Source organism: Andrena cerasifolii, chromosome 3, assembly GCF_050908995.1.
Source record: "Andrena cerasifolii isolate SP2316 chromosome 3, iyAndCera1_principal, whole genome shotgun sequence".
Classification (NCBI taxonomy): Eukaryota; Metazoa; Arthropoda; class Insecta; order Hymenoptera; family Andrenidae; genus Andrena; species Andrena cerasifolii.
The window spans coordinates 16,751,456-16,779,162 of record NC_135120.1 but is presented as its reverse complement, the minus strand read 5'-3'; the positions used below and the strand labels follow the sequence as shown (position 1 = coordinate 16,779,162).

The window sequence follows — 27,707 nt, the reverse complement described above, 5'->3', positions numbered from 1 at the left end:
GCACCGTGGACCGACAGCGGCCCGCGACGAATCGCACAAAAGTTGACGTCTCTATCATCTCTCACGGGCGAAACGAGTAACAAGACCGAGTCACGCCCATCGAGAACCTTTTGTCGGCTGGTAATGTTGTCGGCTGGAGATTTATTATTCGAATAAGGGTGTCTTGTTATTGTCCACGCTCCACTCGTGTCGTTTACGGGAGCTGTCCGCGTTTTCGTCGAATCTGGCTTCTTTGGAATTATTTATCGCATGTCGCTTTCGATTGAGAGGAGAGCAATTATTCAGGATGTTTTTATTTTTATTTATGACTTTTGCGTTGGAAATTTGTTGACAGTTTTAATGATTGAAATGATGAGAGGTTCTGTATCGGTGGCATTTAATGTGATATGTAGTCACTTGTGAGGAATAAGAATGTCTAATTAAGATATTTAATGGACCGTTAATGGCCACAGTTGAATGAATTTGGTTGGAAAATTATTAAATTTTCCTTATTTGAAATTGACGAGGTCATTGGTAATTAAACGCAGTGCATACATATTGTTAGATTTCTCGCGACTAAACACTAACTTACCGATAGTATATCACTACACTTTTAAGTAGTCTATCGACGCGAAAAGCAGATTTGGGCATGATTTGAATAAAATATTTTACAATTACTAATACAAATAATATATTAGCTTGTTCGACTAAAAGTTATTTTCAAATACTGATACGTTATTTTATTTCAACAAGCAAGTACCTTTTTCTGATTTACTTCGTTATTCGGTTATTAATCAAAGGATTTTTATTTCATTTTGTATTTTTCAAACTGAAAATCGCCTCTTATTTTATTTGACACAGTTAACTATATTGAAAAATATATTTGAAAACGATTTATTTGGTTACGGCACAAAAGGGTCATTCTTTCTATTTAAGTTATTTCCAAAGCACAAATAATAAATTAATTGTGTTTTTTATTTTGTGTTTCAAATAACTTTTGCCCAATTCTGGTAAAAAGGTTTAATGCTCCAGAGTAGGGCTGGGACTATTTGTCGAATTTTTCGGTATTCGAATATTCGAGTACTTCAGTTGCTCACTTATTTGGCGAATATAATTCGAATATCCAAGTATTCGAATACTATTCGAATATTTAAGTCAGGAGTGTCGAACTTCCCGACTCCGCACGATTCGGGCCCCCGGTCAGCCGGTTCCCCCACTTATTTTTCTCTGTCTAAAAGCAAAATCGCTGTACATGAGTATCCTTTAACTGAAAATCTACAATGTGGAACTCGGTCGAAAAATTTTAATAAAAATTCACGGAGTTATACAACAAATATCAACTCTGAAGGATTTTACTGAAATAATTCCGTGATAAATGTTGTCTTAAATATCGTTAAAGTTATGCGATCTTAGTGAGCTAGTTCCATATTGATGGAGAAAAGTGTTTTGTAGGTTCAGTTAAAATTTCAACAAAAAATATCGATCCGTTCTCGAGTTACGTTGTTCACCGTCGTGAGAAGCATAGTTTTGAGAAAAATGCGTTTACCTGCATTGGCCCGCCCGTTACTTTTTGCGCTGTAACTCTCGCAAGTTTTCGAATTTTTCAATGAAATCCTTTTTAAAATACTTCTAAGGTGTGTGGCTATCATAAACAATGGAAAGAAACTTACAATTTTTTGACCCCAAAATACCCTTAATAACTAATAGAGTGCTAATAGAAAACTGGTCATTTAACAGCGTCCAATTCCTTTTACATCACTGAACTTGAAATTGCTCGACAACTTTCTATAACAGGACTGTGGAGATCTTCTAAATTAACAACTTTTCGACAGACAAATTCTGTGGAACACCCCCAAACGAAGGAATCAAGAGGATTGGGGTAGGAAGGGTATGGTAGTCATGTAATTGATCCTCCTCTACTGATTCAGCTAGCAGGGTACTTGCCATTAACCCCTCAAGCTGGGGGAGAATTTTCACAAGTCGTCCACTGTTTGGATTTGGTGTTTGACACTTCAACAACTATTCTTCAGAAACTATTTCTATAACCATAATCTGTTGAAAAGGGCCATCTATCTGTGTAAAGGAATGCACTTTTTGGGTGTGGTTTTCACAAACAACCCTTTGAGTGACACCTAAGAAAAAGCTCAGTAATAAACTGTCACTACTTAGCTATTAATTCCTTTATTTCCACCCTTAATGATTGATCTGCAATTTCGAGAAAAATATACGCAGTGCATAGAACTGAAAAGTACCTACTATGTGCATTTTGAAGCATTCAAATATCCTAAGTAGTTGTTGAGAAAAAAATGGCAAAGTTTAAAGTTGTTATCCCCATATCACCCTAACTAGAGGGTGATAGAGGTCTGAAATTTCTCAGTGATTTCTTAGGCAAATAGCGTTATTTGCTATACATAAATACTAAAATTGTTGCTGGGCTGTTTTCCCTAAGCTTACCCGGCTAGGCCCTTTCCAGACCAAAAATGGCACATCTACCTCTGCTCAATGAAGCGCGTTCTTAAATCTGGGAACACGCCGCGCAACAACATTAAAGCTTGGCCTTCCCTCTCGCCGGGGCAATTAGAACTGCGGCACCGTAGGTGCTCGCGGATGTACTTGAGCAAACAGGTTCGCAAGGGTCAAAGGAGCCTCCTGGAGCAGGCATTTCACGCGTGCGCTACGATTCCACGGGTAGCCGAAGATACCCCACGGCCGTGGGGGTAGCAGTGGTCGCGTTCGAAGGGTGGCCTGCACGAACAGTCGCGCGTTATCTAAACACCCAGTCGAACGAAGCATGCCTCTGAACGCGAAAAAAGACAGGAAAATTGAAACAGAGAGAAACGGGTAGGGGGTGTGTGTGTGGGAGGGGGGAGGGGGAGGGGGGAGGGGGACAAAGAGGAAGAGGCACGATAGCATCCAGCGTGCGTGGATGCGAAAGAGAGACGTAATAAAGGGGTGGTTGTTCGGGCGGGGGAAGGGGACCATGTGGGGGTGGCGGCGGTGGAGACGGCGGTGGTGGCGGTGGTGAGGTAGTCATGACGACCGCAGCGACCAATCATCCGGAAGTAACGCAGCGCGAGATAACTCTGCATCCAATCAGGTTTAAAGCGGGGACGGGGCCGGCCATCCCCCGCAGAAAATCACCCCCGTAACGAAATTTCCACCGTACGAGGGTAGATATACAAAACGACAGACGGCCCTCTCTCTCTCTCTCTCCCTCTCTCTCTCTCTCTCTCTCTCTCTCTCTCTCTCTCTCTCTCTCTCTCTCCCTCCCTCTCTATCTTTCCCACTCTTTCCCCCTGTCGTACTTACCCTCAGCGTTGCCTCGCGTACCGCTCTCGAACCGAGGATAAGCGAAGGCGACGGTGGTTCTTACCCCAGCTCTCCACCCCCGCGGGCCCTTCTTTTCCTTTAATTCATAATCTCGGCCCGTCAGTGATAACCTGCGGGTCGCAGATAAGGATGGCCGCAGTGTCCTCAGGAGGATCCGGGGAGGAACGATCGACGAGCTTTTTTGGCTTTGCTCGGGAAACGTGTACAAAGGACATCTTTGGCGCTGCTCCTTTCATTCACGGTGTACACTTTTTTGTTATCTCTCGCTCGATCGATGAAACTGGGCTCCTCTTGTTACTGTCGAACGTACACACCGTGAAACGACTTGTCTCGTGGTCCAATTCGAGGAAATCGACACTGAGGATTCTGTGCAGAGGGAACGCATTGTTTTTTTTTTAAATGATTCAGGTGTGGTGGTTTGAAAATTATTGCGCATCGCAGAAGTAAAAGGGATTATATAGGTAAATGAGTCGATTGTTAGAAGGTGAAGCATGATGACAAGTGCAGCAAACGCTAAGGGTGGATTCGGTACTGAGGAACGATAAAAGGAGTTCGTGTATAAATATACAGGGTGTCCTGGATTTCTCCCGCAAAACAGTGGCAGCATATTGGACGAGTGAAAACAAGAAAAAAATGGCACAAACGTTGGCTCCTAAATGATTTATTAAAAGTTATAAGAAAAACAAGAAATAACAAATGACTGGTTTTTCGTTAAGTATAGCGTGGGAACAGATTAGCGATATTTATCTAATTTATTTCTACAGGTTGTGTTTGTTAGTTAAGGTCATATCGAACGATAAGCCAACCCGTTGTTATCTTTTATTTTTGTTATAACCTTTTAATAAAGCATTTATGAGCCTATGTTTATATGACATTTTTTTCATTTTTACTCATTGTATAATGGAATATAAAGCCAGAGAGTATAGTCTCCTATGTGTCCTTAAAAACGCAGTAGTTATTTTACTGTTATTGGGGGTGGTTCGATTGCGTGGGCAAAGTTGGCTACTCTCTCGCGAAATTGAGTAATGAAAAAGAGCAGAAACATTTGTACAATGAACTGTGAAGTATTAAAACAACAGATAAGACTTTTAGTAGTGTCTTATCTTCTGCATACTCTGTTGACTCCAATTCAACGCTACCCCTGTTAAGTGGGGACGAAAGAGTGGCTTTTAGTTTCATTTCAATTGGCTGGAGTTCCTTTTAACCCTACCTGTTACACTTGCCACGATTCACTTCTATAGAAATACCAAGCAGTGGTGAGGCCCCAACTGCGCATGCGCAAACCGAAGGAAGCTCCAAAACCCGAATTCTATAGCTATGTCTAGCGATACTAGATTCGAAGTTTGACGAGCGATTTATTATCGAAACGTTATTGCTACATAGCAATAGTGGAAGCTGGCAACCAAAAGCCTCCCATGAACTCTTTTATTTCCACTCTCCCCTCCTACAAACTTCATTATTTTTTTATTTTATTGCTCGGTATATTATTTCGCTAATAAAAGGTAAAAGCTGTATTCGAGCACTTTTAATTATCCTGAGTCCACAATTAAGCTACGATTGCTATCAATTAAAGACGACTGTGTCAAGGAAAATATATCACGCTCGCTACCAAGACACGATCAGGTCGTAACTTCAGGAATCACGATTGGACACACAAAATTCAAGCACCGGTACCTCCTCAACAAAAAAGAACCCTCATTTTGCGACTTGTGCAAAGAATAACTGTCAGTGAAACACATCATCCTACACTGCAGGAAATACTACCCCTATAGACAAAAATACAACATAAGGCCCACCCTAAAGGACAATTTAAACGACAAATGATCAATTGAGACCATTGCATTATTTAAAACATATTAAACTGTACAATATATTGTAAACCATATCCTAGGTCGCTAATAACCCATACAAGTGGTTGATGCGATATTAACCCTTCGTTGACACACCTCTTTTTTCAATCAACTTTGACATACTGGGTGGCTCACACCCAGAGCAATTTTTGAACGACTGCCATTCTCATCTAAAGAATCTCATCTAGAGAATCCAATTGTCACGAAAAAAATCAAGGGTCAATTTCTAGGTCTCTAGAATGTATTCCAATAGTTTTTTAATTGAAATTTTATCACAGTTTTGTAATAAAATTCTAGATTCCCATATGTCGAGAAGAAACGAAGAAAATCTTCAAAAAGTTGTAACTTTTACAAATTTCAATATTAGAAGCTAAAAATCTAGAGTTGCTGTTCAGATATTAATATTTTGAGAAACAAAAATAGTTTGTAAGTCGGCTTTGGAAAAAAGATACTTATTTTGCATATAGAAGGTAGGCTACTTCGGTAATTGAAAAAATTGAGATATTCCACGAATATCCACGATATTCTACGTAGAATCTGCGTATTGGAAAAAGCACAGAGCGTCAAAATCAGCTTATGGGTGGCTCACACCCAGAGTGTCAACAAAGGGTTAAATAGTATAAAAAAAATTATCCTGAAACTCGCTTCACTCTGTACGTTAAGGTACATTATAAGGTTCCATTTATTGGAACACATGAATAATGGACATATTTCTCCACACTGCCTCATGTTTACTGATATTAAATTCCTCTTGCCCTGCACTTCCTTTCACATTCTATCGTTAAGGTAGTTCCTAACCAACTATGTTAGTCAAATTACAGTTGAGTAATAAACGATAAATATAAAGTAGCACGATACTAAAAAAATAATAATAATAATGTTTAACATCATGTATATATATTTTAAAAAATTCAATGTTAATATAAATAATTGTAATACGAAAATAGAATATTAAATTGGTTAGCGTGGTGAATTGGAGCAGCAGATCTGACAACGTCGCATTTATTTGGAGCGTCTTTTATAATGAAAATGTCAGGAAAAATGTTCATATGAATTTGAATCGTCGTTCGCTATTCAAATATCTAAGCATATTGATTGTGCGACGTTGCCGCGTTGACTGCTCCACGTATATAGTTGCTAAAAAATTTATTATGGGCATTTACGAAGAACCGATGTCGTCAGTTTTGCAGAAATTAATAAATTCATTTCCTGACATATCGATGTACTTTTGTGCTAATTTTGGTACACTTCTTGAGTATAGTTTTCCTGTTTCAGAAGAAAAACTGAAACTATAACCCTGTTTTTGTTCGACTCTGCCATATGCCACTGTGGCAAAACGCATCAACTTTAATTAACAATTTCTCGATAACTAAGTGGTGAATCGATTTTAAACTTTGTGCAAGGGTTTCTGGTGTTCGAAATTAGTTTTGAACAAAATTTGAAAGAATTCTTGAATTTAGTAGATTATCCAGGAACCACCTTAAGTATGCGGTAACCAGACTTTCTTCGCCTTTTTAGTCCGTTTCTCGCTGATCGCGCCCCACTACCGATAAACCTGTCGATATCGTGCGTCTGTAAAGCACTCGATAAATACACAACGGTGACATCCGCCACGTGAATGCGTCACGATACCTCGTATAAGGCAGAGATGCGTTTATGGGCTGGCAGCGGGCCGATAAGGAGGCTCGTAAAACGAACGGCACCCCATAAGTGTTCGGGGGCAACTTGGACGTTACCTTCGACGCGATCGGCTGTCGAACGTATACTTCGCATTTGTCACGTTTATCGACTTCGGCTCAGCATGACACACTTTGACGTGGTAACGAATGGGGTGCGTCTTCTGTCCATTGCGAAGTCGAGAAATCAAAAGGGATTCACTGTGAACCAGACACGAAGAAGTTGGTTCTTTTAAAAAAAAAGAAACGAGGGTAAATATATTTCAGTGGTATGTCGACGAAGTGACAACTTGGGTAACGCTCCAAGGAATATGGGGCGTTGAGGATGTAAATGTTAGCTTCCTTTTTATGGAAACAGCAAGTGTCAAGAAGGAATTACAATTCCCCAGTATGTTGATCTTGTAAAATGGCACAGATTGCACGTGTCCATTTTATTTTATTAGTGTACTCGGCGCTGGATTCACCAATAAGCAAAATAAACACGTGCTTAGGGCATCTGGAGAAAGGGGGCACCATAGAAATTTTATGAATTTTATAAAATCCAACTTTTGTTAGATACACTTTTTAGTGAAATTATCGAAAATGCCTAAGAAATCGTGCGTTGCGTTGAAGGGATCACCCTGTATAAGAGGGCCTCAAAATTTGTTAAGTGCTTGGGGCCTCTAAAGGTCTTAATTCAGCACTGAGTATCCTGCTAATAATTACAGTGGATGGTCAAATTATTATACTCAAATAAAAAGGTTTGAGATTTTGCAAGTTTAAGCGATGGAATAAAATAGATGTCTTGTTTTTAATGTTATAATATTATTTTTTTAATACTAGTATATGTATTTAAGAATGCAAATTAAATGCATTTAGGTATATAGGTTTAAGACTACATTGTACGAGAAATACAATTACTCGATATTTGGTGACTCCGCCTTTAACTTTTATGACGGCTTGGATTCGGCGTGGATTCCTGCAGTTTTGGAATATTCTGCCATACTCTGATGATATTCTCTATTATTTCTTCTTTTAAAACCAAATGAGATTTATACGTTGAAAAATTATTGTTAGTTTAATTACAGCCACGACTTTCACAGATTTTCATGAAAATGTTTTGAGTATAATAATTTGGCCACCCCCTGTAGCAGTGAAGACTGAAATTCTGCTCGCAAAATCTGGCAACCCTTCTTGCAGGAAACACTTTAGTGCCTCAAGATTGGTATTTTATGAATATTCATGCATTACCTATTTCTTTCTGTCTCTTTCAAAGTTCCACTCTTCCTGTCAAGTGAGTTTATTCAAAGTATCCATCACAGATTACAGAGTGGCTTCGCGTGAAATGTTAAAATACGAAGTAGCGGAATATTGAAATACGTGAAATTGCAAGTGAATTAAACTTTCCACAGCCAACTGCCCATGGCAGTCCGAAAAGATGTTATCGAAATTGGATATTCGGGTTTCGCACGGTGCTAAGCGAGCGCAATGGCTTGGAACGTATGGCACCACGCTCCTCGATCGCAACAAAAACGAGCCGTTTTAAAAACGCATATTAACTAAACAGGGATGAAAAGTAGCCGGTGTAAAAGCATCCGAGAAGAAGAAAACACTGTTGGGAAGAATATGAATTGTGTGGAAGAGTTCTAAAACCAGGGTTGCACCTGTGTGACGTTCTATGGCGTGTCTGGTGGGATTATCGAAGAATAATTAGAAGTTACACCAAGAAAACGAAACGTTCAATTTAAGTAAATACTGCAAGCAACTGGATAATCTAAAAGGACTCTTCAATTCTCAAAAATGCAGAATCAAATTCCCACAAAATTGAGAGAGAAAAAACTGTGAAAATATTAATTACAGATATTAATTCCATGCTCTTCTAAAATAAAGTAGCAACGCCACAGATCCCATTCCAAAACGGCCCAACACCTCCCCCGAAATAAGAGCCTGCACCGCGTCCCCGAGGTTATGATCAATCTCCAATCACCTTCGCTGTGCTCCTTTCACCTCCACGCATGTGTCTCTCTTTACGCGCGATAGTCGGCGCGACGGTGCGCGCGGGGGAACGCAATAAAGGCGGCCGGGAGAAATACTTTTACCCTTGGAGACCTGAAAACGAAGAGAAGAACCAGGTTACGAGGGTTTTTAATAAAATCAGGCGATCGTTGAGGCGTGTCAAATGGAAATATGCACGTTAGGTCGGGGGATTTTGCGGACGGGAGAGAAGCTTTCCCGTTTGTAAAATGGGGGGTGCGACTCGATAACGATGGAATTCATCCACCCACACTCTCGGGGAGAACGCGGGGGAGGGTTGGGTGGAGGGACGGCCGGGAAGCACGGGGCAGCGGGCAGGGGTGGGCCGGGCGAAGGAGGGGTCGCGGGAGGGCGGCGGATAGGGAGGGCAAGTTGCGCGCAATGGGATGATGAGAAAAATTTTTTTCCTTTATTCCTTCCACTCGCCTGGACGTGTATCGTAATCAAGAAGGCGCGAGGTGGATTAGCGATTCGATATCGCGGAAGGTTTTTTCAGGCTAAGCTGGCCGAAGAAAATTTTCCGCGAGGCCGACCAATATCCTCTCGGTTGATTTGAAAAAAGACGCCGAATCTCGACGCGCACGGATTAATATAATTCGTCGGCTTCTGGAACCGCTCTCGCCTATTATCGGCGGGCTCGATGCCGCGTATCGCCACCGCGGATGATGGAAGGGTGACGGATCCTCGTTCATCTTATTACGGCGCAAACTGTCCCTCGAGATAGCTGACGAACTTTTTCAGCATTCTCGGCAAGTGATTCTGAATTAAAAGGGTCGCCTGTGTCTGTGGGATTTGTTTCATTTCCTCGCGAGATGAATCTTCGGGTGTTTGGTCCTTTGGTGTCGAGCTTGCTAATCGCTGATTGGTGGAAATTATAGTAGGCCATCATCGTCGACTTATACCAATATTTGGCGACAGAAAGAAACTAATTCCTCACGAAATCCTGCTCACACTTGTACAGCGTGGAGCGATGAAGAAGTCTATGTGACGGTTAGGTGAAAAAGTGTACCTACTCAAATGGACGTCAAGGTATTTTGTGTTGGAAAATACATAAAAAAGACTGTACCCAAGAATCTGCGGAGCATTTAAATTTTTCACTCACAAACTTGGCGACGACTGCTAAATGCCTCGTCGCTTCGCAACGGCACAATGGCAACCATGCAGTACAATACAATTTCAGCAAACGAGAAGCGACTTGAAACAGAAAAACAACAACAAAAAAAAAAAAAGAAGCGAAACCCTCGTGAAGAACTGTATTCCGGCGGCGCTGGCGCTCGTTAAGAAAAATAGAAATTCTGGAGGGCATTAATTCAGATTGGCTGAGCAAGACAGCGTGCACGAGGCGGGCGCGGGATTCGGAGTTAATCGTGTTACATTGAAAGCCTCTCGTGCCGGTGGAAAACACAACCCCTTCGATAACAGAAACGACAACAGCTCGTTACGCGCCGCCATATTTGACCCTCTTCCTCTCTTGGTCCTAATTTTGAAACTCGTCTGCCTGCCTCGTCGTACGGTAGGACTTCTGGAGAGGAATCCAGAAGAGAGAAGGACAAAGGGGGCCAGGAAGACAGACGGAGGGGGGGGGGGAGAGAGAGAGAGAAAGAGGGAGAGAGGGGGTGAAGTGGGAGAGGGAGAGAAGTCGTAAACGAGGTCGAGTGTCGGCAGCGTATAATTTCGATGACAAGCAAAGGGGTGGTTATATCTCGCCCGTTTCTCTCCTCATCCTCTCCCCCTCTCCCTCCCCACCCCACCCCCTCTTTCCACGCGGACTGCGAGTGGTGAGCTACCCCTGTGATTGTATTAATTCAACCTACCCTCTCCCATTTACTTCTCAGTTTCCGTCCTTTCTCATCGCCGTCCCCCGATCTTCCTCTTACGCTCCTCGCCCCCGGTCCCGCGATGGCCCTCACATCCTCCAACCTCCTCCCGCGCCATCCCACAAGCGCGACCCTCCTAAAGCACGACTTCCGGAGGCAAACGAAGCGTGCGAGCGTCGTGTATAATGAAGCGCGCTCGTTCGTTTCCTCGCCGTTGTTCCAGGCGTCGTCACCTTCCTCCCGTGTTCTCGGACCACCCCCGTCGAAGATTTCTGAATATGCTCGAATTTAAACGCGCCCCTCTGTTATTAGTAACGTCGCGCAACCGAACCTCGCGTGTCTCTGCAGATTACCATAGTTTTTAACCCTTCCAAATGCATTTGCTGTAGCTCGCGCTCACTTCGTCATTGCAGCATTTAATTCACAGAGCAATGACGTCACCATTAATACCGAAATTTCTACGAGCACTGCCAGCGATAACGCGCCGTGTGTTTTTGCGTGGTTTCGTCCATCTTTCACGGGGATATCTTCTGGAGAGCATGGAAAGTATCTCCCGAGGGTCCTAGCATTTTTAATTTGAAGACAATCCTAGTTCGGAGCTCGAGGCACGACTTGCACTGCACCGCTGAAATGATCCTTCGCACGCGCAGCAGAGTAGCCTGAAAGAAGTCAGCCGGTAATTAGATTATTTACGTGCGAGTCGAGTAAAAATTGAAATATAGAAGGAACCCTACGTTGGACGATAGACAATTTAGTTTTAGTTAATATTTAGTTAATATCCCATTGGTAGAATTTCGTTCCAGGAACATTCCTATCAGAAATCACGAACACCGTTTCCTTGCCCCAGGTCGCAATCTCTGTTTTTAGAGAAAAAATTGAACAAATTTATTTTTCGCATTCTTCAAACATACCTTTACCAACAATAAAAATCTTCTTCTAAAAAACTGCTTTCGTTAATTCAAAATAAATACTTAAAGGATTATGAATGTTACCTAAGCCCTGAGAGGCTGATTTCACCCCTTCAGAGTGAATGTCTCCAGAAAAAGAAATTCCACCCTGCATACTCCAATATTCACTACATCCGCGAAGTTTCATTGCAATCAGAATTTTCGGGTTGCGAGCGTTTCCTGGAGAGTTAAGACTTACAGGGGTTGGCAGTAGCGAGCTCGAAGAAAATGATGGGCGCATATAGAAGCCAAGAGACAGAGAGAGACCGGGGGGGGGGGCGAAGGGTTCGAAGTAAGAGAAAGGGATACAAACCGTTTAGCGATATTTCACGGGGTTCTCGTTCGTAAGGGTTTCCAGCCGCGCACGGTATTACCGAAGGCAGTCTTGCAAACTCGAGATAAGGGAAGACTGGTTCCCCGTTGTCGACAGCGTGAACGGAAGCTAAGACGCTTCGCCAGCTTCGACTTCTCGCACGTAAGAGAAGAGTACGTCCCGAGAGAAGAAAACTCGCAAGGCCCTTTTCGCTGCCACATAGTGCCTTCTCTACCTTCTGTGAGCGCAGCTAATATCATCCGCTTATCCTTCGTCGCCATCCCTTTTTTCTCGTCCACTATACCGTTCTCTCCTGGAAAATTGTCTGCTTTCCTCCTACAATATTGTGAATTGCCCGTGTATGAAACAGCTGGATCTTGGCTACGAACTCTTCGCCTTCATCCTTCGAACCCAAGATGCGGGCAAATACGGTAGATAAATGTTAATAAGATTGTTTTGTAATTGGCTGTAATATTTTCTCGCGCTAAGGATGACAGATAGTTTGATAATCACGCACAGGAGTTATCAGTGGCGAATTTAAAGGGCCATTCTACTTTGATCGGCAGAGGAATTAAGCAATTTTTAAAGGTTTTTTTCACAGTAAATATAACATATATGTTGAGATTTAGATTTCGAAATCTCGCGCTTCAAATCCCACGCATTAGGGCGAGGCGCCACCTTCTATATACACACAGTATTACTTTTAATTTTGTATCCACGCATTTTTATACGCAATAAAGTTTGCTAAAGATTTCTTAGTCAGACATAAGTGTCCACTTCGGAAAACAGGCACATGCCACGGATGCGTAAATTTTCTTTTCTTTGTAATTCGTTCCTGCAATGTGGCGTAATTCAATCAGCTGTTAATGAAATCATAAAACGGTGGCATGTGCCTGCTTTCCACTGCGCCCTCGTTTGATATTAATTGTGAAATTAACGGTGAAAAACCTGTTTTGAATGTACATTCTGTCATCCACAAGGTCAGTATTAATAAACAATATACATTTCTTCGTACCAATAATACTTTTATCCGAAGGCGCATAAAAACATTTATCAACCCTCCTCCATTCGTCACGTTGTAAAATTCATTCATGGTCGCAGTTGTATAATTTCGTTGGCTGTTACGCGCTTTAGTAACGAGCAGAATGGAGTCTCTTTTAGGACCGTCAAAGCGTCTTATTACGGAAACGTAAAAGAGTAATTTTCGTTGGAAGTGGCACGACTCACGCCCGGGCAATTAGCGATCATTTAAGTGCACGTGCACTCGAACCTAAGGCTAATCCCTGCAATTTTGCTTAAGGGATGGCTAGCGTTCGTACCAATTAAAGAGAAGAAAAAAAAACTCGTGGACACCCTCTCGCCCACTCGTTATTTACACCGCAAAAGAGACGCACGTGCTCGTCCAATCCTGCGCCCATAATCCTCTCTTAATCACTTCGTTTCACGCAAACAGGTGCGAAGGAATTGTCTCCCTATTCCCTTAAGCGACAGAAAGTTGAAGTGCTTTGGACAGCGTTCAAAGGTAACGCTTACGATTAGACTTAAATAACGACGATGCCATATCGTTAATACAAATCGTTGCAACAAACAATGCCAATTCACACTCAATTGACACAAATGAATTTAGGTAATTTCATGGAATAACAATTTTGAGGTGCGGAATATTTTTGACTGGATATACTGCTATGGAAATTTGCTGTTAATTGGCGAATATCTTTGTTGTTTTGTTATTTTCATTTAGTGTTTAACTTATGTGTTATAATTGGATAAAATAAATACGTGGGGAGTTCGTAAATTTTATTCTGATAAAGTAGGATTAACGTAAAGGTAACACAAGTTACATGAAAATGATTGTAAATTGTCATTTCCACCAGCGTCCATCTTTGTCTTTGACATTAACTCCTAAAGATTAAGCATTGTCATTTTCGTGCAATTTTTCAATTATATTTTTCTGGCAGTTTTGCAGCAACTCTATCAAATGTTATTCTGAGTTTGGTAACTTTTTCTTCAACGTTACAGTAATCTACTTACCTACAAGTACAAAACCACCCTTGCAGGAAATCAGCAGCTAAGTTTCTGGCAGGTTGACACGGAGCAAAACCAGGGAACCATAAAATTGTTGCTATACGACAACAACAAGCTCAGCAGCCCTGCCGTTTGTTACGACTGTCGTTGAAATTTCTAAATAACTGCAGGCGCCAATTGATTCGTTTGCAAAGAATGAATGAAAAAAGAACTGCTGCCCATTCGATATTCCCTCACCACCCGGTATATTCCCTGGTAATGAACGCAACCACCTTGAACTGGCAAACGGATGAACGGGCAACCAGAGCCAGTCTGTAGAAGCAAGCTTGAGAGTGAGAAAGAGCGAGCTGAGGGGGTGGCTAGGGTGAAAGGGAGCCGGGAGACACGGTGGTGGCCACTAAAAGGGGTTGTGTCCTCTCTCGGTGCGACGGAATCACCCTTCTGTGTCCCGCTACCGACTCTCTTCTCACCACTGCCTCCGCTTTGGTTCCTCTTCATGGGACTGGAGGGAATCTCCCACCCCCCCCCCCCGCCCCCAATCCTCCATCCAGCCGCCAACTTCGTATTCACATGAACGTATAATGGCTCACGCATAAAATCGTCCACCACGTTTGTACCAGAGATGGGCAAAAAATTATTTGAAATAAAAATTTGTGTACTTTTTGACTGAACTCTTTGTGCACGAAATTTTTATTTCAAATAATTTTTTGCCCATCTCTGGTTTTTACTTTCTTCGTTTTTGTAAATGTAATATATAGATAGATAGATTGCAGTCTTATGCATATATCTTTTTTATACATATCTTTGCAGTCTTACATTTTTACAGTCCATGCCAGAATTTTTTATCGTATCGTGTACTTGAGTGGATGTGAGGAATGCCACAGGATTTGCCACAAAATTTTAATATACAGATGTAATGATATTTAGAATAGCACTTCGGAGTAAAGTCGTCCATCTACAAAGTTTGAAAAATTCATGATGAAAAATATATATTGTTATGTCTGCGTTGTTGGTTAAAGATCAAAATGTGATTGCCTGAATAAATATTATTCTTAAAATATTTCAAATGATATAGGTGTACATAAACAGTTTGGAGATTTTTTAATGATTATGAAAGAAGCACATTTTTACAGGTAAAATCAATTCTGTATTCAAAACGAGCTTGGCCATTGACGACTAATTAAACTGACGCAATTATACATTTCTTTGCAAGTTCTTGTTAAAGCTTGCAAGACACTGCAAGTCCTTTCCTGTGCTTTTTATTACCTTAACGATATTAAAACGACGGTAAACAGGTAGGGTTTATAAGCTACGATGAAGAGTTGATTGAAGTAATTGGTAAATATAATAGAGAATTGAAACAGGGAAATTGTAAAAAGAGATTATGAATCATTTCTTGATTTTCTTCTTTCATCCCTATTCCCTGGAAAAAGAAAAATACTTTACAGCGTTTAGTTGATAGACTATTGGAAGTTGTAAAATACCAAACATCCGTTTTGTAGTTGATTTAGGACATTTCAAACTATGCATATTTAACAGATGGTAAGTATACTAAATTGTTCAGTAGTTTCGTGGTATCATTCAGAATGTACCTTACGAGTATTTAAATTTTAGTAACTATATAGGTAGTAGTCACTTTACCATACGAGTGGCTGAACGGTACTATATTACTTCCAATAAATTAATTAGGCTAATCAAATGGCTTAATTATCTATTAAATCCCGACTTTCCTGAACTAATATCGTTGTGAAATTAATAATGGGTTATGCATCTATTAGTGCTTTTTTTTCTCTTGAAAGCAACGTGATACAAAGCTTGCGATAAAAAAATAACGCTGTCTAAGTAGTATCTAACATCATGGGCATCCGGAGAGGGGGGTGTCAAAAAGGCAGTTGCCCCCCTGGCTTTTGAGAAAAAAAACGCTTATTTGTAAAAACTGATCTTTATTAACACTAAAAAATTAATTATTTTTAAATTTCGGTTTAAAATTTTTAATCAAATCGGCACTACTAAATGGGTTAAAAAATCAAGAGGGCTATTCCACTCACAACGCGTGTCTCATGATCTGTTTCGTCGATGTCATCGGCAGGATTATTTTTTTAATTACTATACTTTTCTTTACCGTCACTGCAAAGTTGCCCCCTACCCTGAAAACAAGTCTGCGGACGCCCTTATCTACCATCTTTCACAAAGATAATGGGCTTGTAGAAGTATGCTATCTGTAATACTTTAGAATATTATAAACGGACATCTCGTATCTTACAACCTAACAGCATGTCGCGTGACGTCTGCATACCCGTCTGTGAAATATCTGTAGATCAAAATTAGATTCACTACAGAAGCGCAACATGCAATGGCGAATCCAATAATCAGTAGTAACAGGCCAGCAATCAATCTCCATTTGAACTTTCCATAGTTGTTGTAATTCACAAGGATGTACAAAGTGATTGGAATCAGTATTGTCAATGTCGATATGCACAAAGAGCCAACTAGACCCATAAATACATCCAGTTTGGTAATCGATGCTGCCAACAAACCTGAAATTATTTTCCCCTGCTAATGTTTATCTGTCAGAATAAAATACAGGGTATAGGTCTAATATGATCAGGACCTAGGTGGTTTAGGCCGTCCTTAAATTACGTAACAGTAATTTTGGCAAATTCTTACCCCCTCCCACCCCCAGTTTAAAAATATGTAAGCTTTGATATTCCAACCTTCTCCTTACGTAATCATTTTTACATTTCATTTTTTCAGTTATTAAAATTCTTTTAAAGGTTTATATAATTCATTTAACTCGGTTTCGGACAATTTAAACTAAAACTACTTCCCCCCTCCCCTTGTAAGAAAACGTAAGAAATTCGCGATCCTCTCGCCACCCCCCCCCCCCCAAAAAAAAAAACCTGACGAAATTTAAGGATGACCCCTTAGGACTACACTTCTAACTTCAAAAGTTTGAATATCATTTTATAATTTTCAAACATTAAGATATTTAACACTTAAGCCTCAAGGGTTGTAGCATGCTGCATAAGTCATAGAATTAAGTAGTACAGTGGTTCCCAATCTGTGCGTCGCGACCCCCAATTTATGAAGCAAATAAATAAATTAAATAAATTATCTAAATAAATTAATTAAATATATTAAATATCTTCAAGTATATATAATATAATATTATGTATTAAGATAATTAAATATTATTAAATTAGAATTAAATTCTGAAATACCTATTTTTAATGTGTTTTCTTTACCTTACTTTATATGGAGGGGATCGCAAATTATTTGATTATTATAAAAGGGGGTCGCGATTAAAAAAAGGTTGGGAAACACTGAGATAGTACAATATCATTCTTTCAAATACAGTATCCATTTAATGTGAGACCTTCAATACTTACAGTATTTAAGAGTTTTACACGAAACCTTATTCCCTTGCTCCCCTACATAATTCTAAATCATTACAATATAACTCGCAAAACAGAATCTCATCAATCTCCTAATTTCTAAGCCTTCATTTTTTTCTCTACACTAAAGTAACTTCAAAATAACACTTAAACTAGAAAAATTTACTTCCCTCTTTGAATACTCGATTTCTGAAAAAAAAAAAATTAGTTGGCCGAGAATCGATCAAGAGATCAAACTTCAATTCATCCAACCGATCCCTTATTTGGGCGATGAATACTCGCGCCCAAGAGTTTCGTTGCTCCAAGTTACGAGGAAACTGGGCTATCCACCCTAAATTTTGCGTAAGTAGATTCCAGAACTTTAGTAATATCTGAGCTTGTGATGGACTGCAATCGGATCGATTGATCGATTCCGTCAAGCTACCTGCTCAAGGGGGAAAAGGTTCAATTCGTTGCAGCCGATCAAACTTTCCCGAGTTTGCCTTGAAAATATGAGCGGAGAAAAATAGAAAAAAAGAGGGTGAGAAGGGGGTGAAGTGTTCTATGCTGTGCAATGAAATTATCCTTCGCGGCAGACTATCGGCCGCACGAATAATTGAAAGCTTTCTATGGTAGAAATTCGAGAAGGATTGCAGGATTGAATCGTACATGTGATAAGGCTGATAAAGAAACGAACGACCATATCCCACAGAAACGGAGTTCCTATCCATTTGTTCTCCTCGAACGCTGGAAGCACGTACTGGTTCGTGATGATTGAAATTACAATGTAGCATTGCAACCCATAGGTAAAATATATAGACAAAGCTTGCATCCCCATCGCAAATAATGTTGCCCTAGTAAAATGGGAAATAATTTGAATTGTTAAAGTTTGTTATTTTACAAATAAAATAGTATGAGTAGCAAACGTTTCTGGGGGGAACTTTCGTTTTCAAGGAATTCAAGCACTAATTGCCTCTTTAATAATTACGAATTACGTTAGGTCATTTGTACACTTCAAAACTTTTATCCTCTTAGTCGATAATTTTATGCAGAAATTTTGGTAGGGTTAAGTTTAACAGCAGATTTTTTTCTCTTATTCTCATATACTCCGGAAGGGTGTAATAAAAATTTATTGCCAGAGATGCTATTCTTTTCACACGAATGCTGAGAAATAATTTAAAACGATTTTCTTGAAAATGGAAACCACGTTCAGACAAAATTTGCCCCATATTTTCGATTCGTACTCTCACTTAAAACTACGTTTTTCTCCGGTTGTAGTAGCTCTGTTTGAAAGCTATTAAATCATTCTTTAGAATATATGTAGTTAATACAGATATTTAAAGTGCAAGGGAGTAATCATTACGTATCATTATCCGGGTGATTCTTAATAAAATTTCCATCAGCATCAGAACCCCATTTGAAATAACCAGTGACACCGACTAGAATGTGTATCAACGTCACGATCAACATGCCAGAGTTCAATACACCACCAAATGTTGTGTAATTCCAAGGCGTCTTCATATTGTGCTCCAGAGTTAATATCTGCAACAGAATATTGAAGCTGGTTAGAAACAAGGATTCTATAATAATTCTGATCACCGTTCACACGTAACATGTTTTAACCAGTACCTAAATAAAAATATCACAGAATATACATTGCAAACAACTTTTAATTGAAAAATTTATTTCCCTGCACAATGGATTACTTAGTTATTACCAGTTCATTAAAGCAAAACTTGTTGAAATTAAAATAAAATTCACCATTTACCATTCTTCGAATTATAGCTCTACTTTTTTGTGAATAGTGAATTTTGAAACATTTTTTTAAATAATATTACTTACTACACTAAAATTTTGTAATTATAGTCTATACATATAATATATGTATTATGTATTACAGATTACTTCGTCAACGAATTTTAATTTAAAAGTTCGCATTTTACAAACAAGTAAGTGTGAATTTAAAGTGTCTATAAAGTAATAAAAATTCGTATTATTTTGCACGCGTAGTTCGCAGGCCTCGTATGACTTTCGCTTTGCTGAATTAAAAAATTTGCAAGTTCAAACTTACGATTCCTGGAGAAATCATGCTGAAGAAAACCACCCCAATGAACTTCGGATAGAGACTTATGTCTAGGCTAATCATAAGCCACTTTTCGCCGAAGCCATCCTTCAATGCGTACACAATACCGATCACCACGGTGCACACGATCAGCAGGTTTCCAGCCACGGAAGCGAGTGTTATGTCGCTTAGGTGTCTCGCCATATTCATTACAAAGAGCAGTGGAAAAAGCATCAGAGCGTAATATCCTTGGTCGATCACATGGGCTGCATCGAAGGTTTTTTGAAGGATTCCAGATATAAATACAACGTACACTGAACCAATACCTATATAACACGTCAACAGCATCACGTCCACCATAAGCCTGAAAATTCAGGATTTCTAAGTAAAACGCTGGTAACCTTCCTCGATGTCACGATGCACGCTGCAAGACAAAAAGATAATGCGAGTTTTTGGTCGATTTGGCACTACGGTTTCCAGAAACACCCTGTACAAACATTTACACACAGTACCCAAAACAAGTGTCTAAATGAACCTTTCAATTACTAATTTTATGCAATAATAATAGACTGAAAATTTTATTCATCTTCCACGTGCAATAGAGCTGAATGAAAATAGTATTTCTGTATTTTCGTTTTATAGTTGAGTTCAAAGCCTCGCTTTAAGTTGCGCTTAGGGGCCGCCCTTAAATTACGTAACGGTAATTCTCGCAATTTCTCACCCCCTCCCACCCCCAATATAAGAATTTATAAGCTGTTACATTCCACCCCTCCCCGCCTTCCTTAAATAATATTTTTTACATTGCATTTCTTCAGTCATCAAAAATTCTTTTAAAAGTTTATATAATTTATTTAACTCGGTTTCGCGTGTGCGATGGAACATCGTTATTTAGGCTACTCATATTGAAAATTAGGTTAAAAAAATATGACGTAAGACGCTACCGGACTCCCTCTCCCCCCTTTGTAAGAAAACATAAGGAATTCACGACCTCCGTCCGCCCAAAAAAAAGCCTTACATAATTTAAGGGCGACCCCTTATTATTACTGTGATCCTATAATAATTTTCAGCAGTAAAACATTCGTACAGACTTAGAAAGAATTTAAAGGTATGTAATCCATCAGTGTGCAGTACGATCTGATTATGTTATTTAAATTTACGAACGTCGCGACTCGCGCAGAAAGCCACGATTTTCGGGCGCCCGTCGTCAGAGTGGCAACCGCGACCTCGTCGTAAGTCAAGATTGGTTTCTGCAATTCAATGCACATCTTATGATGAATTCTCATAAGAATCTGAAGGGATCCCGTGATTAGCAAACCCATTAGAAGCGTGCCGATGACTCCGATTATCAAGCCGACGCTGGCGAATGCGTTTGGCATGGCGAACAGCCCCGTTCCAGTTGCACTTTTCACTAAATTCGCCATACACCCAAAGTCCCTGTAGCGTAGGAATCGCTAAATTAGTGGGGCCCGGCGTGTCCCATCCATCGTTTCCGTGGAAATCGTTGTATAAATAGTTATACGAGTCTGGCTGCGGGGGTGCGCGATGCTTGTAAGGATCGTAGCTCTCATCTTCGTTTGATCCCTGGCCCCTCTTGACTGCCTCCCTTTCAGCCCTAAGCATGTAATATAGAGTGAATCGTTCAACAGTGGAATGTTTCTAGTTGGAAAAGTATAAGGGGTTGCGAGGGTGAATCATAAAGTAACAGCAGTTTGCAAAATTAATAAAATTCTAAACAAATAAAATTGAATGGTGTTAGGACAGGCTTTCAATGTTTCTGTGACCGCCCTGCTAGTCAGGAGTTTGCAACCACCCCGTGAATTAAGGGGTCATTCTACTTTGATTGGCCGAAAAATTAAGCTGTTTGTAAAGATTTTTTCTGAGTAAATACAACATATAATGAAATAAATCTTTTTGGTATTTGTTAAGCTATTCTTATATTATAGGGAAAAAATTAAAAAGAATTTTTTTAATTTGTTTTAATGTTTTTTTTTCCAGCTTCAATATGCCGCTTTAAAAAAAAAGGTATGTTCATGGCGTAGGTGATTTCACGGCTCAGGCATATCAGAAACAAAAAATTCCAAAAGATTCTTAATCTGTGTGAGTGTCGCTATAGCCCCTAGCTTAATCAACAAATTTTGTCGAGAAATAACCGAGATTTTCTCATGGAACACCCGAGAATGCATCCTTGTAGGTGTTTCGTCAATCTTTTTTTTCAAACCGGCGCCATTTTGTTGCTTTTCAACAAAAATTGTTGATTGAGCTAGGGGCTATAGCGACACTCATACAGATTAAGAATCTTTTGGAATTTTTTGTTTCGGATAATCCTGAACCGGGAAATCACCTACGCCATGAACGTATCTCTTTTTTTAGGTGCCATATTGACACCGTAAAAAGTCAATTAAAACAAATTGCAAAAATCCCTTTTAAATTTTTTGGTGTAATATAAGAGTAGCTTAATAAATACAAAAAAAAATGATTTCATTATATGTTGCATTTACTGAAAAAAAATATCTTTAAAAATAGATTCATTTTTCAGCGGTTCACAGTAGAATGCCCCCTTAAGGAACTGGATAAAAGTACAAATAATAATAGTAAATAAATAAAAATAATCGCAACCTCAACTTACATTTTATACGCTACGAATCCAGAAAAACACAAAAGCAAGCGAAATGACGTTAGTCATTCAACTTGTTGGCTTCTAGAGAAGCAACCGGTCTGCAGATTAACGCTTTTACGTGTAGAGTCCGAAATATAGCAACTACCAGCCAACTCTCCTGCCACACCGACTCACCACAACTTACCCTACACCCTACACAAGCGTATTAACCACACCTTCAAAACATACAGAATTCACATGCATCCCCCAGTTCGTATTTAAACACAATCACTCCAAATATCCACGACACCAACTCACATTTAAGCTGCTAAAGATTGCAGGCCCGCGTACAGGTAACCGATCCCCGGATTCCTTCAGAGACACACAGAATCGCGATCCCGTCGGAACCTGCCCAGAGCCACGGACGAATCGATTATTCGCGAGCAAACAGCCGCGAGGTGGGCGATATTCAAAGAGTGACAAAATTCGCCGGCCCCCGTTGCCGCGCCACGCGCTCGCCCATGAAACACCTTTACCGCCCAAGGGAAAGACCTTCGCCACGGAAGCCACCCCTAAAGAAAGCGCAGCTTGCCTCGAAGCGACTAACGCGTCGACGTCGGATTCTTCCGGACGATTCGTCGCGTGGGCCTTTTTCTCACGGATCGGCCAACCGTCGATTACCCGTACGTTCAGCACGAATTTCTCGCGCAACTAATTTCCAGCGGGGCGGGACAAAGAGAAATGAGAGAACAAGGTCGGTGGATACGCGGACCGATTCCCTGGTCCACGGCGGTATTGTGATCCTCTCGCTCGGCTGGACCGAGCTGACCGACTTAGCAGGAACGCGAGTTCAGTTACGGAGATTTTCCTCGGGGATTTAACGCCTCGCGGCTCCTCACGGATTGGATAAAAGGGATCATCGGCGTGAGCTTTAACCGTGGATCGTGGTTAAGGCCGACGACAAGCCGCTTTCTTTTCAACCGCTCCTACTGACAGGATCAGGCCGAGGGAGACTCTTTGCGTCAGCAGATTGCCAGATTCTCTTTCGAGGGATGCCCTTATGACACCGATTGCCAGCAGGTCAACCCAATATTGACTCTCCATCGAACTTATCCGCATCGTCTGCTTTATTTGCACCTGAATCATTACTGCCCCTAGTTGTGGCAATATGGTAACCTTCTCATACGCATTTTGGATAGCTTGAAGAAGTATATTATAAGGAATATATTATCCTTGACCTAGCTTAGGATTTTCTCAAAATTCTAATTATTCTGGAAATTGTAGCAGCTTGAAGAATTGCCTTTAATTTTTTACATAAAAATTTGCACTGAAGTGGTTGTAAAAAATCGAATAATTAAAATATCAATAAAATCCTACGCTAGGTTGTAGAGAATATATTCCTGTTTATATATCTTTGTTATATTTCCTTCTCGGATGATCCAGTACTTCCCGGGAGTGTGGGCCAGTGTTTTTGCAGTGCTCCGGGAAGCCATTTTGTTCGCCGCCATTTTGTACAATTTTCCATAAAAAAAAATATTTTCTATCAAAATAAAGATTGCTTTAACTCTACGTAAAAAATCCAAGCCCAATATTTTTATTTATACGAACGAAAAAAATCCCAAACTTTTTAGTGGCTTCTGAGTGGGGTGCCCCCTTAAAGTGACATATCACCATCGAAATTGTAGCACAAGAAATGAGTTATTTTTTAGTTTTTAGTGCATTTTTAATAAAATCGTGTAACATAACATTTTTTTACATATTTTCCACTCTCAGTACTTCATACGCAGTTTCGACAGAGACGTATCTAATCCAGTTCTCAAATTTCTACAAAACATTATTTAAAAACGGGAACAAAAGAAAACTCCGCAACTATTCTAAGTATACCGTGCTGTTCAAAGTCCATTAGAACCGCGCTTAATCGATAAAAACAGAAACTATCAAACTCACCCGCGTCGAGCATAAACCCCCCACTTCTCATCCCACGACGCTCCCTCAATTGCGTTGGATTTCTTCAGGGCTCCGGCGTGCCTTCGTGGTTACCCTCCTCGACAGCGTGCCGATCGGCTCGCGTTTACCAACAGTGGTAATTACTCGAGCACTTATTGCTCTTTGACCCGATTATGAGCGGCGAGTGAGCTGGAAATCCGAGCACGTGCTCGCGCGAATTCGCGCTCTGGGGGCCGGGCTCGGGGTGCCCGATGGTGATCGTCGTCGAGCGAAAAAAAAAAGAAAGAAAGAAAGAAAGGAAAGAAACGCGGCGGACGAGGTGAAAAGCTGGCGAAAGGAGGGGCCGAAAGAGAGGAGGGAGGAAGGAGAATTCGTACCATTTGGTCCGGATTCGACGTCGGTTAGCGCAGCGGGGTTACCGCGGACGCCTCGGCGGACACATTGAGGGCGCCCGCTCGACTTGATAATCGCTTGCCATTCATACACTTTTCATTGGATTGCGATTGAGCATTAAGGAACCAGAGACCCCGAGGGCTACGTTGCACCGGCAGGCCCGCGTATTAGCATTAGGATGCATCATCTCGAGTGTAAACACTGCATGGGCACCGCGGATTTAGTCACAGTCTAGCACCGCGGGACGTCCCTTATCGTCCCTTTCCACGTACGCGTGCACGTACGTGCGTGTGCACCTTCGTCGCCGTTTTGCCTTCCATGGTACTACACCGCTGCCTGCCGTACCTACCTTCGCCGTCTGTCCACGCCGTCAACGGATCTGGCCTGCGGACCCGCGCGACCATTCACCCCTTCTGGGGGTAGCTTCGTGTCTCCGGTTAAGAAGTGGGTTAAAACCTAAGCCTGAACTTAAATTCGAAAAGAAATTAGAGTAAACAGAGGCTTGGACTGTTGGGTTGCTTTTCAAAGAAGTATATGGAGGGTTCGGATGGCCAAGCTCATTTGAAAATCTGTTACGTGGTTGAAAAACCTCTTTGTTGCTGAAACTTTCAGTTGATAAATTAATTAAGTCACTGCTTTCATGGGTGAGCAATATTTATTGCCATTTATAGGTTATATTTATTGATAACTGGGTAATTCTTTCACCCCCACGTGTTAATTTTATTTTTTTAATATTGTATTGTCATCCAAACTACGGACGCCTGCAAAGTTTCAAGACAATTGGATAGATGGAAGTGTGTCAAATTTGAGTTGCCAGATTCGAACCATACATCTTTGCGAGGCGCTCTATTTGAAGCACTGTAACTCCGGATATGACCACTATTTTTGCATACAATTTTTTTGTTCATATTCTCTAAAGATTGGCAAATGAAGCCACGAAGCTGGAAGTAAATATATTTAATAGTTTTGTTTTAAAAAATTCCCAATGTTCGCATCATTTTTCGTCCGACAAGGTACGGAGACCCCTCAATACCTAAAAATAAGAATAAATAACAGATCTGACAAAACAAAAGAATATTAAGCTCTATATAGTTAGGGTCATCTGATTCAGGAGAATTGCTTAAGAAAGCCATCAACTCTTCTTCCAAAATTTTAAGAAAACGCTTAAAGCTCAGCCCTTTCTCCCATCTCTACCTTTAAGATATTTTTTGTGATGTTGCCAGATGTAAAATGTGTAGTTCGGTGTGTTGTGGTGAAAGAAAAATAAGAAATTGTAAAAAAATACTTTCTAAGCTTGTACTTCTTAATATTTGGCTTTTTAATCAGGATTGCCAATGATTATAATCAGGGCCGTTCCTGGGTTTTGGCCGCCCAGGTGCAAAAGCAATATTGCCGCCCTTATTAATTTAATATTTTTTAATTAAGAATTTGATATGCAGTGTTTACTTTTATATCTTAAATACATAATTTTAAACAGTTATCATGCAAAAGAGTTTCGATTATTATTCTTATTAGTCAAAACTTCACATATAATAAACGGCCCGCGGCCGCCCTTAAGTTTGCCCGCCCAGGTGCGGGGGCACCTTCTGCACCCCCGCCAGGAACGGCGCTGATTATAATCATTGGCAACCCTGATAGAAAAGCCAAATATTAAGTACGAGTTTAGAACGTACCTTTTTACAATTTCTTATTTTTCTTTCACCACAACACACCGAACTACACATTTTAATCTGGCAATATCGCAAAAAATATCAATCTTTCAAACACTACGCAATCTTTCGCGACGAGCCTATTTTCCAACGTCACTGACGAGCCGACACGCCTTGCCCGGTTAAAAGTTGAAGGATCACAAACATCCCCGACTCGGTGGTTCCGCGTGCTTGGCTATCCGTTATCGCAACCACCGAAACGGCGGACGAGCAAAAGCGCGATTGGTACTCATGTTCGTTCAGAGACGCCGTGTTCGTTAACCATCCTGTTTGATGCACTTTTCCGCTCGGGTGGCCGCCGCGCAAACGCGCTCCCGCCTCGCAAAAAAAAAATATACATTTCGGCGTGGGCCGTTTTATCGGGAATCGAGATTTGCTGAGATGGAAATGAAAATGGCAGCGGCCGCAAAAGCGGGCCGCGTTCGAAAAATCGCTCCAATTTCTTGCCGTTGACGTTTTTTTTTTTTTTTTTGCGGGCGACGAGCCTCCACGGGGCGACGTGTTCATCGGCTACGAGCAGCCGCCACCCCCGGGGCCCCGGTGCCGTTCCACCGAGCGGCTCTGTTTGCCGACACGCTCGCGCGTACGTTCGTTGCCCGCTGAAGGATCGTTTTTCGGAGTCACTGACTCGAACCGCGTTCTTCTGGTCAATCCCGATGTCCTGGGGGGCACTTGGAAATTTTGCACGTGCCACTGTAATAACACGATCGAGCCTCTCCGATTCAAGTGGGTCTGTAAGGGAGAGGAAAGGAGGGCAGGCAGATGAAAGGTCTCTGAATGATAACCGAGTCGCTCTACTCCATTTCTCCAACGACTGCTCGCTGGCTCGTGAGAGTTTTCCTCGAGGTGTCCAACAAATTGGTCACTGATTTCACTGCTTATGCAAACATCTTCGGAATGGCTACTGGTTTATCGCTGGGGTTTTGGGTGTTTGAATATTGAGTGAGGTTCTTGAGGTCTCGAATTAGGGATGCGTGGGATATTGAATGATTACATACATTTTTAGTTTTATTAGTTTGCTGATTATTGGTGATAGGAATGTTCCAAACATTAAGGGGTGTGTGCTCGCTAACAGCCTCAAAAGAAAATGATATTTAAGATTTTTTTTAAAAAAAACTGTTGGTCATGTTGGATTATACATGCAGAAAATATTTTTTTTATGTCGATCTTTCTTGTTATTTATTAATTATTGTGGAATCATTGTCCACCGCTTCGACGATGTAACTCCTATTGGAGGGATGTGTAGCACCTAGCACAGTCATCTGATTGCAAAAAAATAGGAGTTTCTTAATGTTAGATAGCCTACGCTTTGATTGGTTCAGTTTAAAGAAGAAAAAAATGAAAAATTGTAAGAGTTATAACGTTTGAAAGATTTTTTATACCGACGAAAAAAGTGTTATAAATAAAAAGTAAAATAAAAATTTTAGGTCCAGTCTCGGCGTAAATTATTTAATTTTCAGAAAATTTTCTTCTTTTTGCAATCAGCTGACTGTGACAGTTGCTACACCTGACGCCAACATCGTCGAAGAGGTTAATCGTTCCACAATAATTAATAAATAATAAGAAGGATCGACATATAAAAAAATTCTACAAGTTTTAAAATGCCTCCTTATATCCCAAAAAGTTTAATCCAATATAACCAATAGCTTTTTTTTAAATTCTTAAATATCAGTTAT

General features: G+C 40.6%; 1 protein-coding gene across 1 annotated transcript; it reads right to left on the bottom strand.

Moving 5' to 3' along the window:
* Positions 1-11,253: 11,253 nt before the first annotated feature.
* Positions 11,254-19,667, bottom strand: LOC143367283 (proton-coupled amino acid transporter-like protein acs). Its single transcript, XM_076808920.1, has 6 exons — positions 19,396-19,667; positions 18,688-18,866; positions 17,994-18,178; positions 16,247-16,487; positions 11,987-12,261; positions 11,254-11,324 (listed from the first exon to the last, which is right to left on the bottom strand). The coding sequence occupies exons 1-6, from the start codon at positions 19,618-19,620 to the stop codon at positions 11,254-11,256; spliced, it is 1,176 nt and encodes a 391-aa protein (XP_076665035.1). The 5' UTR covers positions 19,621-19,667.
* Between the last annotated feature and the right edge of the window lie 8,040 nt (positions 19,668-27,707).

What these genes read in the sequence shown, in the direction of transcription:
- LOC143367283 (XM_076808920.1), bottom strand. Translation starts at nt 19,620, where the DNA reads ATGCTTTTTCCACTGCTCTTTGTAATGAATATGGCGAGACACCTAAGC. An exon ending in GCATGATTTCTCCAGGAATC is followed by an intron (nt 18,867 to 19,395) that starts GTAAGTTTGAAC and finishes ATTCTGTTGCAG; the next exon opens with ATATTAACTCTGGAGCACAA. An exon ending in CTTTATCAGCCTTATCACAT is followed by an intron (nt 16,488 to 17,993) that starts GTACGATTCAAT and finishes AAATAATTTCAG; the next exon opens with GTTTGTTGGCAGCATCGATT.